General features: G+C 35.8%; 1 protein-coding gene across 2 annotated transcripts in view; it reads right to left on the bottom strand.

Annotated features, from left to right (window-relative positions):
* The window catches only part of LOC109040698 (uncharacterized), a 51,273-nt gene that overhangs the window by 33,415 nt on the left and 1,421 nt on the right, over positions 1-16,437 (bottom strand). For both annotated transcript variants that reach the window (XM_072300701.1, XM_072300700.1), the window contains exons 2-12: positions 15,721-15,917; positions 14,232-14,819; positions 12,045-12,198; positions 11,406-11,520; positions 10,470-10,719; positions 8,738-8,915; positions 6,507-6,613; positions 5,578-5,757; positions 3,379-3,593; positions 2,055-2,199; positions 1,433-1,657 (exon numbers count right to left, since the gene is read on the bottom strand). In XM_072300701.1, the coding sequence (XP_072156802.1) occupies positions 1,433-1,657; positions 2,055-2,199; positions 3,379-3,593; positions 5,578-5,757; positions 6,507-6,613; positions 8,738-8,915; positions 10,470-10,719; positions 11,406-11,520; positions 12,045-12,198; positions 14,232-14,819; positions 15,721-15,906 (2,343 nt within the window). In that variant the 5' untranslated portion in view covers positions 15,907-15,917. The remainder of the gene's footprint in view (positions 1-1,432; positions 1,658-2,054; positions 2,200-3,378; positions 3,594-5,577; positions 5,758-6,506; positions 6,614-8,737; positions 8,916-10,469; positions 10,720-11,405; positions 11,521-12,044; positions 12,199-14,231; positions 14,820-15,720; positions 15,918-16,437) is intronic.

The raw sequence follows: 16,437 nt of genomic DNA, 5'->3' as shown, positions 1-16,437 counted from the left end.
TCATAAACTAGTACATTCTCACACAAATGGACGCACTGTGCAAGTCAGAGATAAAGATATATGACATGTAAAAGTGACAAAAAAAATTATAGCACTCAACAAAGTAAATTGTAAGGATGAAAAAAACCTGGAGTAGGAACAGAGACTAGAAACATCCTGGTCAGCCAACCAATTTGTAAACACATAAGTTGGTGATCATAGCCAAGATGACATCATGACTCTGCATTGCGCAGAGTATTCTCACTATAGAGAGAACAGAGACAAGTTTCCCCGTTGGAGGAATGCTGTTGGGCGCAACATTGGTTACATCCAATCAGAAAGCAACTGTAAGGATGTTTTGGATCCCATTCAGAACCCGACGATGTGCCAGGACGAGCAGATGTGTTAGCCAACGAGCCAGCGTGCCATGTAGTGAGCAAGTATCCAAATAGCATTGCGTAAGAACTAGCAGCCGTAATTACAAATGACCAAGGCGGTAAGCCACACCAGTCAACAGGCACAAGTTGGTGATCTTACGATCATTGCCAAGTGATGTCATGAGTCTGCATTGCCCAGTGTATTCTCTCCTATTAGAGTTACGCTATTTGAAGGAAACAGTGCTTTATTTTGCGATGCTTGGATAACACGATGGTACCTTCAATTCGAGTGCAGCTCCAGGCCACTTTAATGCAGAGATCGATGCACTCACTTTGCTTACCATGTTACAATTATAACCTTCAATGGGTGCCACTATCCTTACTTCTGAAATGACAAAGTTCTGAAAATGATGCTTTTGTTGGTTAAAATCGAATATTTGAATCAAGTTTCTTGATCAATTCAAAGCAACTGATTCTGTTAATTTGGTGACTGCATTGTGTTCTGTGTTCTTTACACACATTCTCCAACTAAGAACCTGCTAATAATTCACAGCTTCAAAAATATGTCTTTTGGTACTGTCAATTTGAGGCTGCTACTTCACCTTTTGCTTGTGTTTACCACAACTGTAAATTCTTAAGTTTACTCATTATTTTTAATAGTTTTAAAGCACTATTTCAACAGAACCCTATTTCCCTCAATTCCTTGATATCATATTTCACTGAAACCATCTCTTTCAAGAGCTTCTGTCTCAATTTAGCAACCTCATGTGTTGTAGGCAGGCCTTAAAATATTGATCTGCGCTGAAATTTTCCACACATTCTGATTTAAACAGATCTGAAAATTTTGACTGAAGCCTGGATTCCAAGTAAAGCGCCTTTGCCACCTGGGAATCTTCAAACCCTCTCTCCCAAACTTTGATTCCTTAAAGTTGATTCTCTAATACTCTTCTGTGTCTTCAACTTCATAAAATTTAAAATTACTGGAAAATAAAGGCTGGTATGAGTGGTTTGAAACACTCAATAAGCAGTACAACAAAATCATACTACTTAAATAGAAGAAAAAATAGAAATAATACCTTAGATGTTTTGATTTCCTTTATTTCTGCCATTAAAGGCACGTCATCAGTTAAATCGAAGAAGAGGTGATTGGCATCAACTTCCCACGTTTTTCCAGAGGCTGGTTTTAAGTTAAATAATCGACCACGAATTGCTTGAGCACACATTTCTTCAAAATCTTTGTGAAGAAACCTCAAATCTGTTTTTGCTATTTTCTTAGACGTGCCATAATCCATGTAATAAACCTAAAAAAATTGATAATTCAATGAGATTGGTGTTTTTTTTTGTTTTTAGTTTCCAAATATTAGAGCTCATGATTAGATGGAGTGCGTTATGGGACACTTTTTGTTCTACTGAATATGAAGAGCTTTGATGAGAAAAGTTGATGAATCACTGACACAATATACAAAATAATGGCAAAGTAATAGGATCGTGTAGACTCAGCAGTATTCTAGAATCCTGTTATGACAAAATAATTCTGATGGGATTTGAAAAATTAAAAAATAAACAAATAAATAAAAATTATATAATGCGTGACAGAGGAAAGAAATTAATAAGAGAAATTAATTTTATTGAGGACATAAAAGCGCTTTGAATAAGAGTAGGTTCAAGTAAGTGCAAAAGTAAGAAATTATGACTTACTGTGACTTCTCGAAGAGTTGGAATTGATACAATTTTAACTCGATGCCATCGATTATCCCCTGCATACTTGGCAGCACATACTTGTCCAATAGCAATTGTTGTGGGAGGCATACAATAATGTTTTTCGTCTTCATTATAGAACGCCCTGAAAATAAAAGAGCAATCAGTTGTAGTGAGATTGAAACCATCCCTGCTGAAGTGTTTAGGGTATACATTTCCTCTAAGGCCTCACAACGCAAAAAAAGCGTCTATGTCCTTAGAAATCAACATCTACTGACAGAAAAAATGAAGGAGAGTCACAAAACACCGTTGAATTGATAGCACATATTGCAAAGCAATTTCACACTGTTAAAAGCAAGTAACGCAGATGTGGATTTGGAAAGTATCAAAATGCTGATCGATGATGATTACATAAGTCCACTGAAACCAACGGTTTGAGCAGCCTCTCTAGTGAAATGGTCAAACACATTTGGACCTTATACTACAACATATTGTAAGAGTAGTTGGTTGGTTGGCAAATCTACCTATTTGTAAAGGTGCTTTAGCCTTTAAAGTCCCTAGGGCAAGACTTTTTACCATCTATTTTAGTAGCACTAGAGACTCCGTGGCAAATCAACTCTTCAAGTTTTCATTGTTGTCAAGTTGTCAGAGCATTGCACTGGCGCCATTGAATGACTTACAGGCAAGCTCTGATGTTCTAATTTATACTGCAAAGGGAGATTAATTTTTTAGGGATTTTTGACGGTGTGAAAAGTAAAACAGCAAAAAGTTAAAATGGACTCAGGACTAAACCACAATAAAAGTTGTGAAATTTTTGGGTCTTAGGAGGTTAATAACGTAAACCATTAACATCTTGAGAATGAAGTATGTAAGCACATCTGTATGTGTCTACCTATTTCTTTTCAACTACTGACAATTTTGCTAGATTTGAAGACTTATACTTTGGCTAATTTTGAAGATTTTTGAACCGAAATTTTTCTGGAATGTAGTGCAGACTAATGTAATATGCATGAGAAAAAAACAGGATAGTAGAACCATCACTTCTAGAGGGTGAAAAAGCTGCGCTGAGGGTTGAATGTTATCCATTCTTTATTTCCAGTGGATTCCAGGCAATTTAGTTGAAATTTTGATACGCAGAGCTTATCTAGGACTAGATTACCCAATTCAGAGTACCCATGATCGAGGAAAAGAGTTTCTTTGTTACTTTCTGAACCATCTCTGAGCCAATGGAGACAAAATTATTCTTGAGAATAGCTCATGCTTTCTGGCTCTAGAATATTGACACTTACAAATTTTAAAAACGACAAAAAAGCAAATTACTTACTCCAAATCATCCATCATGGCATTCAGGGATGGAACTTTTGAGCGGAGATTGAAATAAAACCTGGTGGGGGAATATACTTCTGATATGACGATTTCAATGAACAGTTTGCTACCATCATCTGCAGGGTGAGTATCTTCTCTACATATTTTTTGAGGAGGAATCTTACAACTATTATCACAACATTCAGGCGGGAAAAGCTGTGTCAGGACCAAAGGCTGGAAAAAAATACAATCAGATTTGAAAAAATACACAGAGCCATAGCCACTCTCGTCACCTTCCAGCCAAGATATCAGAAGCACCATTTACGCTTATGCACGAAATGAAAGAAAAAATTAAAATATTATTGAGATGTCCAGCAACATTGCATTTAAGTGTAAATGGTGCTTGTTTTACTTTGACGGTTGTGTTACTCTGTGATAATCTCTTGATGGCAAATCAGAAGACAACATAAAAGGTTCTCTTTTCTTTCAAAAGAGCTGACAATTATTCCTCCTAAATTTTTGCAAGGTTTGATTGTGAGGCAGAAATTTCTGGCAGGAGTGAAGAATGTTAAATCTCACACACTTTTAGGCATCCACTCAGATGCTTTCCAGATTTACCTATCAAAAGTGCTGACAATGAAAATTTCCACTTCTTACAGAAGGAATGACATTGTTCTTTTTTTTTTTTGCTTTTTAAGTGTTCATGTGTAAGTTTTAACACTGTTAAAGCTTCTTGCCACTCTCCTAAATCGGTACTTGCTTCATAGATTTTGTTATGACCCAGAATCCTGTGTATTCTGCATAAATGTACCCATGTTCTTAGACCTAGATTACTTAATGAAAGGGAGTAAAGGATCAAACACGCTCTTGATAGGCATGTGTGTTCTACTGGCTTTGAACTATGAATGAGGAGGAACTTATTTCGTAGGATTCTCATAAGAAATCTCAGTTTTTTGTAGTCTTGAACGAGCTTACAAATGATCATCTATTTCATTGCCACTGCTAAACTTTTGCCACGTTCCTGTAGCTTTCTTTGAAATGTCTACTAGGGCTAGGCAAATATCCAAAAATCTTGAATATTTGAGTTCGAATTTTTTTTTTTTGTTATTCAATTCAAACTTGAACTTGAAAACCTCAAATTTTTGAACTCTGTCGAACATATGGTCATAAGTTTGAATATTTGCATTAAGATCGAATATTTTGCGAGTTATTCTATATAAAGTGATGGTGACATTGTAACGTCTTTCCGCAGGTCTTTTTTCTCTTCACAGCATATCAGAATTTGTACAAAAATGTTAGCCAAATTAAATATCTGATGAATTCATTTATTCTTGATTCTGTAATCTTCAAAAATGATAGTGAATGCAAGATTTTCTTTTTAAATTTAATTATTTTTCAGGATTCTATCGATGAACTATACTAAAAAGTTTGCACCAAAAAAACACTTTCAGTGCCCAAATTTAAATAAAATGTATTGAACCACAAGATAAAATGTAAAGAGAAATTTTTTATTATATTAATTAAAACAACATCAAAAATGTTTGCTTTGAGTTAATTGACAAAGAGGTGTTTCTGATGAGAAAAAGGTAAAAATATTCGAATCGATGGTCAAACTTCTTTTTTTTTTATTCGATTCCATCCGAGGCCAGAAAACCATATTCCCCCAGCCCTAATTTTTAGCTACACGTACAAAGAAAAAGAAGAAAAATAAATGGAACAGAACGGAAAGGAATAGACTAGGGAAAAGTTCAGGGATTCCCCAAGTTCAAGCACTTAACTGCAGTTATTCCTGGAACTTCTAAAGTTTCTCTGTTCCTCCCGACAATTTGCTTTGAGTAACCGATCAACTATTGATCAGTCTATATTGTTATCAAATACAGAAAGTAGAACTTCAAACAGAAGCAGTAATCATAACATGGCTAACTTTCATAAGCTCCTTCGATTATATAAATATTTATAATTCTTTTAAATAAATGATTACCTAAATACAAAGAGTGTTTCAGTGAAAAAGCATGCATAACTGTTGAAATTCTGCACAAAATGGAAAAAATGCAATTTCTATGATGAGAAAAAAAGTAGGTAAGCATTTAAGGCTAAAGTACTTCTATTTAAGATTTTTTGAAATTTAGCTGATGCCATGCTCAAAAAAAAAAAAAAAAAAAAAAAAAAGATAAAAATTTTAAAAACATTCATATGATATGATACAGGTTGAACTTACAATATGGAAATGATCAGGTTCAGGAGAATCACTATCTGAGTCCTGACTCAAAGTCCTCGAGTAAGCGCGCAGGTTCTTACCAACAGGTCGGAGATAACATAGATCACTTAAAGCAGTAAGGAAGGAGTTAGCACTATCAAATCCAAGAGAGCTCAGATTCAGTTCGGTTCTATACTTTTTCTGTGGAGAGAAAGGAGAATTTTAGAATTGAGTCACACCTAACTTTATAATTCATACATTCAGAAACTGATGATTTGATGGATGTTAGACGATGAACTATTAAAAAATCTTAAGTGACAACTTTTAAAAAATTAAAAAACTAGGAAGAGGTGATTAAGGCTGCAACTGCTTATGGGATAAAACTTAAGTCAAATGCAACATTTAATAAGCTAAGGTTAAACCTGGATGACCCTGCATATGGACTAACCAGTTTGAATTTTACTTTAATTCTATCATGAAAAAGAGTTTAACGTTTTTTCATTGTTCAATTCTTCCCTTCATGTAACATTTCCTTCACAGTCTTCATATTCATTTTTGTTCCTAGACCAAAATTTTTAAAGACTCAAATGGGTTGAAAAGGTTCTTCACTACCCTTCAAATTGCTTATATGATGCACACATACATCTCCCAAAACTTAACGCTAGGCTTAACCCTCTTCTTTTCATTTTCATTAAATTTTCTTTTACATTTTCATCAATGAGTTGCCAAATGTAGCCTAAATAGAGCTACAAATTTCAAAAACAGGATTGATCTTAAAATATAATTTAAAACTCATGAATTTCAAATGATTAAACAAAGAAACAATTTCATAGAACCGGCATCGAAATCTTTGTTGTCTGTAGATGCCCTCTGCAGATAAGAAGTGTGCAAGTGCTCAGAGACATTTTTTGAACGACAAACTTTAATGTGAAAGTTGAAAGAAGGCTTACCTGATAACACTCCTCCAATTCAGAGCTTAATAATCCACTCGACTTTCTACTCCGAAGAAGTTGTTTCATGTTTTCGTGGATATCTGGTGGAACTTTTTGGTTCTTCCCTGTAATAATAATAATTAGGTAGGATAATATTTTATAAAACACAAAAAGTTTCACAAAGAAAATTTGAAAAATTTGAGAGAGAGGATTCTGGGATGCACAGTCTCGACAAGCTAGCGAACAGCTGACGCGGCTGTCAGGTGCTGCTAGCAGCGGACGCTGAGAGTACTACACTAACTTGTTTACTGAGAACTCGCCATTTTTCCCCCAAAAACCTTGAATTTTGATCGGGAGCCGGGTCTGTTTGTTCGTGAGGCCAGCCTACTGGCTAGCCACCGCACTCTTATTTTAGCAGCTTTTAATGTGAAGTGCTTTGCGAAATTTGTATCAAGTTTTAGCCGTATGCATCGCCTTCCCTTGCTGACTGCTGCTGCCCTAAGCCCTGATTTTTTGCTGTTATTTGTCTCTGTTTGGATCCCCCATTACCTGGTGTAAGTCTGGATTAGTTGTACTAAGTGAAACTAGACCTTTTACTGAAAATCTCATGGTTGAAATGAAACCCGTAACCTGTGATGCTAATATGGCACCTCATGTAAGTCACACATGAATTTTGGATTAAGATTACCAGTTTTCTGTATAATAATGCTACTCTATTACTAGATTAATTAATTGAAGTCTCAGGATACAGGCTCATAACCTTGTCACCTTACTTATGGATTTTGGCCCCTTGCACCTGAGAATTTCCGAAGCGCAAATCTCTCATGAGCATAGACCTCTCCAGAGCGTCATAACTTGTAATTTTCTCTCTTTTAAATGCGTAAGACTCAGATGATACATAGTTAATGCCACCTTCCTTTTAGTTGACTGCAATAGTAGTTAAAGCTCTTCCAGTGAAGAAATTTTTAGAATCCTGAGGTTAGACTATGTAAGCCCTCGAAGTGTTCCGCATTGTCTCATTCTCTGTTGTAATCACTTACATTCCTCCTGCAGGGTTTATCTAAATATTGAAGTAATTAACTAAGATCTGGCCCTTTTGATTCTTAATTTTATCTCAGCCCTTTAGCCATAAGCTATTTTAGATACTTCCTTATCACCGCATGGCCTTTAAGCCTAAATTTTGATCTCTGAGTTTGCTAACTAAGCAAGTCTGACTAATCCGTAATTATTTAAGTAGAAATTACCTACGAGATACTTGCAATCCATTTTTGAGATTTTTGCCATGATTTAAGATATTCTGAAATGAGTTTTGTCATTGATATAATGTAAAGCTATTAACTTGTGATAGCTATGACTTCCAAGTAAATTGTAATTAACTTTAAGGGCAGATCTCCTACCTAATGATTACCTTTGCCTGTACGTATTTAAAGACAAATTTGGAATGTTCCAACAGGGTTCAAGATTCAACTTTTAAGTTTCAAGATTCAAGTTTTGCAGTTTTTGAGATTTAAGTATTCAAGCTTCAAGTTTTCCAGTTTCGAATATTCAAGTTCCTGTATCAACATATTCTAGACCTCTGACTCTGTCTGTGTTCCAGATCTCTGTTCAGAACTTTACTTCCTACTTGTAACTATTTTTGAATTTTTTCTGTGATATGTGTTCGGTCATTTGATCTCATTGTTTATCTTGAGAATATATATTCATTTTTATTAACGACCTCTTTCTCTTCTTGTCTCCACGCTTCCTGTAATTTATGCGGTCACAGTTCCTCTGATTTTTCTTATATATTTCTGTAAAATTTCTTGACAATTGAAGATATGCCAATTGGTTAAAAAGACAAAATTTGAAATAGTTTTCAGGCAAAATTTGTTGCTCAAAACGTTACACCTGTTCTAGAAAGCAAATAAAGGAGCCTTCACAATTATTTCCTGCGCTTTCGTCATTTTCCCTGACACTTCCAGGTATTCCTGGACTTTTTAAAATTCCTTGACATTCCCCGGTTTTCCTGGCGCAATATTCCCTGACTGTGGCAACCCTACAACCTGCTAATCAGCAGGCCCTGTGGAAAAATAAAAAATGCAATTCACATCAATATAAAACTGGTTTGTCCCCTGGGAAATAGTGGCAACATTGAAGGAGAACTAACACTTAAAATTACAGGTTGGACAAATTGTAGCTTGCAACGCAAGTTCTAGGACAAGAGAAGAAAGAGTAATAATGAGAAATACATTGAAAATAAAAAGTAATACCTTGGTTTCGAGTCTGTAATTTGTACTGAACAGGAATCTCTTTAGTGGCATCAAATACAATAAAATCATCGTGCTCATCCAAGCGGTAACAAAAAAAAATAGTCGGATGATTGGCGACAAATTCTATCATACTTGAAAAACCTATATCTTGAAAATCAAATGAATAACCAAATTTTTCCTGAAAAAAAAAAAAAAACCCATGCATAAAATTTACAACCAAAGATACAGTAGATATATTCTTCATGTACGAGTAAGTACCACGCAATTTATTAAGTAAAAACAAAGAGACCCCATGAAAACATTTTTTGCCCCTATTTCGATACTGGTTGATGAAAAGTCCTCAAATGAAAGCTTCATCAAAGCTTTGCAAACATCAAAGTAAAACAGCTGAAGGCATTATTTTGTGTACAGATCATGAAGTGCTGTCGAATTCTCTTTTTTCAAATGCTTAAATATTCTAATCCTTGACTTTTGGGTTAAAGTAGCTCCATTTCATGGAATATAAACTTCTTGATGAAAGAAAAAAAAAGAAGAAAAAAAAATTAAATAAGAAATAAAGAGTAGCAGGAGTAAATAGAATTTACTTAGCTCCAAATCATCTTTTGGCTAATAAATAAAAATAAAAATATAAATCATTAATAAAAATAAAAAAAAAAAAAAAAAAAAAAAAAAAAAAAAAAAAAATTGATGACACAGCTAAGAAAATGTCATTAGGCTCTAATCTCTGCATTGAGAGAAAAGCCCATAAAACTATGTACTTTGAGCACTGGGTTGGAAACTACCTTCATGTTTTTGGAAAAGTTGAACATAGCCAATTGGTTACATCCCTCAGAAAATTCCACTTTCGTCTTAGATAATGGACCCACACTATTGCATGGTAGCATGTTTTCAGTCTGAAAGTCAAGGGAGCAGTTAGGAAGAAGCTACGATCGTTTCACCCACACACTTTCATCTCACTTTCTACAAATGGTGGGTTCTTTAGAGGAAACTCGAAGATTCTACCCCTGTGGATGACACTCCACTACCTTAAACAATGGACGCACAATGGACTCCTAGACAAAGTATGAATTTAGGAGTTCTGAAACAGGTATCCTTATCAATTTTTCTTGTAGAACACAAAAGAAGCAACATGAATTACTGAAATGAACTTTTAACCGAGATGTTTGTCGTTCTTTGATACGGAATTCAATCCTTCTGCTCATGAAAAAACAAAAGCCTGCAAGAGTCAAATGGCGCAATAAAGGTTACTGTGATAGCCTCTGCAGTTTGACGACCTCAATTTTGGCGCTTTGAGTTAGCTATTGTACGCTGTTAACACTTTTAACAACACAAGGCGAGGAAGGAACATTGCTTGATTAAGGACCCCTACCAAAACCGTGTTAGTGCACAATTTGATTCAAGTAGACCACTGTTTTTCATATGAGCAGGTAATTCGAAATTTCCGTGACTAAGGTACGTAAACTAAAAACGTTAATATGTAAGTATAGAGTTAATTTAGTAATATACATTGGGCAAATTGTGTTCTGCGTGAGATTTTGGTCAGAAAATATGTATCAGAATGCTTAAGTTTGCACCTTGTCTATTGGTCCATTAGCAGTTTAAGGATTCCCTCCAAATCAAAAAAGAGAGAACAAGATGAACTTGTTTCAGGTTTCATAGACTTCAACTTACCGATTGTAACGTCTGAAAAATTATAGGCTTGAATTAAGTAAGGTATATCTCAGTGACTTACTTTATAGAGATTTCCCAGACTAGTTAGGTTAATTCCATATGGATGATCATCGAGTAAACTTTGGAAATTGTGCCTCATTCTATTGCCCATTTTTTCATTTGCAGCATCATAACAGCCTGAGTCAGATCCACAACTGTCAGCACTAATTTGGGATTTGCAATTCTGGAGGTTGATATGGTTTTTCGGACCGTTACTAGAACTTGAGGTTGATGGAACTTTTGAACATGCCACATCTCCGTTGAACTGACCGCTAAAATAAAAGTAAAAATTGAAAAAAATAAATTATCAACAAAATAAAGCTTTAACTTGTCAGTTATCATTCGTCAGAAGCTGCTCTGAACTTCAAAGGCTGTCCTCACATTTTCTCTCTTTTCAATTTCTCACCTCCTTCATCATCTTTTATCAGTGTTTCTAAACGGTTTTTCAAGATGTTCCATTTTTAACACAATTCAATGGGATTATTTTGAAAATTCTCACTATTGAGTAAAATAAAGGTAGCACATGAAGTATTCAAGCTTACTAATAAAAAATAATAGAATATTATTGGGGGCTGAAATAAATATAATTTTGAAAACGAATAGATTGAGTGCTCTGCCTTCCTCCTAAAGTTATAGGGGCCACCTTGATCTGAGAGCCCAATTTTGAGGAGCCACCTACAAGTTTTCAGGAGCCACATTGTATGATTGTATCACGCGCATAATGGCACATGAAATTTGCTGTCAGGCCGCCAAGGGTGCGTTAAAAGCGCTACATTCTTGATCCGGCATTTAAAAAAATCGATGGGGTATGCCAAATTTCTTGAATGCAGCAACCGCGCCAATTTCCCAACTTCCATAGCCCAATTTTTAAGCCCATTTGGCACATGGCGAAGGTAGAAAACTGATGTACAGCAAAGATATTCCAGACAAAGAGAGAAGGAAACAGAAGCATGCTCACGTGTCTTGGTCTTCGTCTGAATAGTATTCGAACTCCTCATCGTCGTCCTCAAAAGCTTCATCCTCATAGCCTCCTGGGACAGGAGACGGCTGCTTGGTGCTGCTGGTTGATTGACCTAAAAATAAAGCTGAGAATATAGCAAACTTTGCATACAGTTAACCAATTTTGGAGCATACATGAACCATTCTTTCCAATAACCAATCGACGAAAATAAACAATAACAGTTAAACAAAGGCTGAAAATGATAATATACACCTATTTTCAAAATTTAGTGACTCAAAAAGGAGAACAATGTAGGAAGCATTTCGTTCTTAAGCATAGTAGTTGCTAAAATTTCTTAGTCCGACCAGTTTTCTGTCATCCCCTATTGCTTTAGCGCAGTTAGGAGATTAAACATTTCGGATTGAAAAAATAATTCAAATATCTGACCAAAGACCAGAGCATAATTCAAACTGGTGCATGAATTTGAAACGTAATTTTGTTTAACAACCGGATCAGATGCAGAGTACATTAAAACCCAGACAAACTGACTTTTTCCTGGAAATAACGGAGTTAAAAGGAATCTTTCAGGGTGAAAAATTCGTAATTAAAAAAAAAAAAAAAAAAAAAAAAAAGAGAGAGAAGAAAAGAAAGACTTACTAGAACCATTACTGGCTTGTTTCATGTAGTATAATCCATTTCTTTGTACGATTATATCTGAACAGGATTTCAACAGATCTGGTACAGTCTTGATTCCACACTCTCTAAAACTCCTCGTCAACAAGTAATTGTAAAAGTCATCTTCTCTGACACCCTAAAAATATGAACAAAGTAAAAAATGAAACAGAACATTGTGATTTGCAGATTTTTAGCGGAAAGTTACTTGGCTTTACTCTCCTTTACATTATTCAGTAAATGTATTAGAGCCTTACAAATAGTACTCGTCTCTGTTTTGTTGCTTTCCTATTCGCTGGAAATCCTGGCATTCCAAGTCTTTCTAAGATCATGGCTATGTCTTATCCTTGAGCCCCTGCCAAATAACTTTACGCACTTTTAGATTGCAACAGATTATTCGGCACTGTAAATTGGGCATTTGCTGTCAATACCACACTGACATCACTCGATCTTCTGTCGCAGTCTTAAAGTGCATTACTTATTTGGCGTGGACTCAGACGGTAACCTTTTTTTTACCCGACACTCTGAAATGCAAAAAGATATACAATTGACAGTAGTGAGACAATTTGTTGAAATAACATGACACAGGGTGTCCACTGTGAGAGTGGAGTGTTTCCTAAAAAGCAATTCTGAAAGAGAGGTGATCTGAATTGGAATGAGTGACTGCTACTAATTCAATGAGTGCAATGCAAAACTTCAACGACATTAAACCCAAACAAACTGAGGTGAACTGACTGACCGCCTAATCTCTTTGCGGCGAGTGCATTATCTCCTGATAAGAAGATCTTTATAGTGCGAATCTGTCTGTTTCTTGAGTTTGTTTACGTTCAACGTCCTTGAATTTTCGCGTCTCACCCTCTGCATCACTGATTGAACAAAAGAGGAAGAAACCAGGGGTGTCACTGCTGCGGTGAATGACGTAAAAAGTCTGAATTTTCAAAGGGCGATATCTCAGTTAATATTGATTGTAGAAAGCTGCGGTTAGGACAGATATTATTATTTTCAGCTAATCTACAAGAATCAAGCATCAAAAGACGATTCTGTGACCAGCGCAATTGACCCATTTTGTTGCTGTCATTTTAAGCTGCAACCATTTTAACATTTTAATCTTGGTCTATTTTATTTTAAGTAGAAATAATGTTTAAATTTGGAGATTTCTCAGAAACTTTGCACATTTCTTAACCAATTGAATTTTTTGACTCTTGTGGTGTTTGAACTTCTTCTACTGTCAGAATTACTGATAATTTGGGGGCTTGTAATAGAATCAAAGAAAAAAAGAATAAAAAATATTGATAAGAAAGGAGGGGTATCAATGGCAACAAAAATTGACCTACTCCGAGATCTTTCCACATTTTGAGGTTGACGACATATATTTTACAGGAAGATTTGTCATTTCCTGGCTTCAAAATAGGGTCCCATACTTGGGTCGAAAGACTAAAATCCACAGAAAATGGCATTTTTCAGTGATCCACATCAAATTTGATGCTGGGCCCAAAAGTGATGGTGACGATCTTTGCATATTTTAGGTCTGAGGTCGTCTCAAACAACGTACCTAAAGCTCACTAACTAAGTTCTCAGGGCCAAGCGTGGAATCTGATGTGGAACTTGAAAAAAAACAGGAAGTATTGGGGATTTTGCCCCAATTTCAGGCCCTCATTACAAAGCTAAAAACTGGGCATATCATCGGAACCCAGATGCTTCTATAAAATGTACACTGCAACTAAAAAATATTGAGAAATCATTGACATACTCCCATGGCGTTTGAACCTGGATGCTGGCTCAGCAAAAAAATTCTAAAATACGCATAATTTTCGAAGTAGCTAAACAATTATTTTAGATCTAGTCAAAGGGGATGGTTGACCATTCCCACATATTTTACATCTCGAAAGGGTCCAAAATAACAAATCTAAAGCTCATTAACCAAGTCCTTTGAGCTTAACATGAAACCTAATGGAGAACGCTGTATAAGTGTGAATTTTCGTGGGTTTTATCTTTCAGAACCAACTTGGGGCCTTGATTTTGAAGCCAAAAAAGTGGGTATCACCGAGACGTGAATTTTTCTGTAAAATATAACTTGTCAACTGCAAAATAGCAAGTAATCTCATAATCCCGGAAGTAGGCCGATTTGTTGGTCCTCATCGATACACCTATTTAAACTGCTGAGAAATATACCTGTTGTCTTGTTTTCATAAATTCAACGACTTTTTCTTTGAGAAAAGAAGGAGCCGAGGGAGAGTTCCTGGTAGAACTTGAGAAGGACTCCGATTTTCCTGTGGAATTTAAGGATGAAGATTGACAAGTAGATCCTTTTGAAAAAGCTCTCTCTTCAGGGAGAGGTCTCCCAGCAGGCTGAGGCCTTTGACCAGACTGATATGAAGAAGTTAGAGGACCAGAATTTCCTGATGAATAAGTAGAACGCACTGTTGAGCTAGAATACGCCTTGTTTGATGAGTAAACTGAAGAAGAGGGTGCTGCAGCTGGTCGACTGTATACACTGGAACTGGAGTAGGATGATGGCCGGTAAGAACTTGACTGATAATTGGAGGAAGATGAAAACGGCTTTGAATCAAATCTTGGAGGACGAGTAGATAATCGAGGGGGCCTAGCTCGAGGAGGCCCTCCAATTCTCCTTGACATCGAGGGTCTTTTCGATCTAATTCTTGGTTGTTTACTTTTTTGTTTCATGACTAGTTCATCGATGTGTTTCGACTTCTCAGAGAGAACTGGCACAAGAACTTGGACGCCTCCTGAATACTGAACCTGCATTGACAAAAAGAAGAGATAAAGTTAAATTCCAGTTATGATTTTATATGAGACCAATCTGTCTTTAACTGTATTTAATAAAAGCTTTTTTTAGCTTGAAAAAGATCTTTCATGAAAATTGGATTTTCCGGAGGAATTGGGAAAAAGCCATGGTCTTTTTTTAGCTCCCGCACTATAAATTAGGTGAGAACAACCCTGTGCGACACCTGAGAATTTTGTTATTTTACGTTCTTTCTGACGCAAAACAATTGGATAAGCTTTGCATGGTGGTATATGGGCGGAAAAGGGTATTGGACCAGAAAAACTTCTAAATTAGGGACAGAGTGGAGTTTATGATAGGCATACAATGTATGGTTTTATGTGTATTTTAAGCTGCTAACTCTAACATGCATTTTTTTCTTTTTCTTTTGTAAACATGCACAGATTTTTTGGAAAACTAGGGTAGCTTGACCTCAGGGGAAAATTTCGACTTTTCCAGGAAAAACAAACCAATCCAAATTAATTTCCAGAATCAGCATTAAAAATCCATTCAGAACCAGCTATGAATTTTCTGGCAAACCGACCCAGGTTGACCAGTTGACCTTCGTAATGTTGATAAAGTTTTGCAAGTTGGCCAAAAAAATATGAAGATGTTATCCAGCTTCAAAACAACAGCAAGATCACTTCCATAAATTCAATTTAGTGTCACTGAAGTTAAAACCAGATTTTGTGTCATTATTTTTATTTTTTTTTCCTTTGCAAAAAAAGCGTTTTTTCTGCTGAACAAGCTGTGCTCAAGAGCATGACTGACATCTAACTGTTCCTCTTTATTTGGTAATGTATGTTTTTATGTTAATAAATAAATAAAATGGCTCGCTGGCTTTTGCTCTATAATTTTCTGTGCTACTAGAATACAAACCTTGACTGCATCTGACATATCTTGGCTTTGCAGACATTGTAAAAAATCAGAGAAGCCAAGTTTCTGGTACGGAAAGTCATATCCTTCTATCTCTTTAAAATCTCTGAGTAGTTCACGAGGAGTGAGCGGTTTTTGTGATGAAGTTAATATGGATTTAACTGTGATTTTAAGATCTGACAGCCCCATCTTGAGAGTTTCTGAAACACAGAGAAAATTTAATAAGCGCAAACTGAGAATTGAGTTTAGTTTACCGTTACTGTGTCCACCCAAATTCAGCGGGGTGAAAAAAGTACTCATAGTATCTCCTGATCTGCAAGAGACTGGAGGCAAATTTTAGACCCGGAGGCAAATTTTGGACCCGGAGACATTACTCTGTGTGATTACCTTTTTTTCTACTCAGTACTTTGAAGAAGTAGAGCTAATTGGAAATTTAGCCATGAGGCATAAATGCTACATCACAGGAGACAAGCAGTCCGCATTTTGGAAATTTTTGATCCCCTGAATTAGCATTTGATGATCATGTTATAAACAATGCCATTGACTACAACAAGCTTGCAGAGGGCACCAACCTTCAGGGCTACTCACAGAGATGCAGGTTTTTCAATCACAAAATGACAACTTGTTAAAAGAAGATTAAATGAATTGAATGAAACCACCAATGTTATATACTTGAAGATGTAAATTGCATTATGTAATTTGCCATTTACTTACCAATGT

The sequence above is a fragment of the Bemisia tabaci genome, chromosome 5, assembly GCF_918797505.1.
Source record: "Bemisia tabaci chromosome 5, PGI_BMITA_v3".
Classification (NCBI taxonomy): Eukaryota; Metazoa; Arthropoda; class Insecta; order Hemiptera; family Aleyrodidae; genus Bemisia; species Bemisia tabaci.
This window is presented reverse-complemented; position numbering and strand designations above follow the sequence as displayed.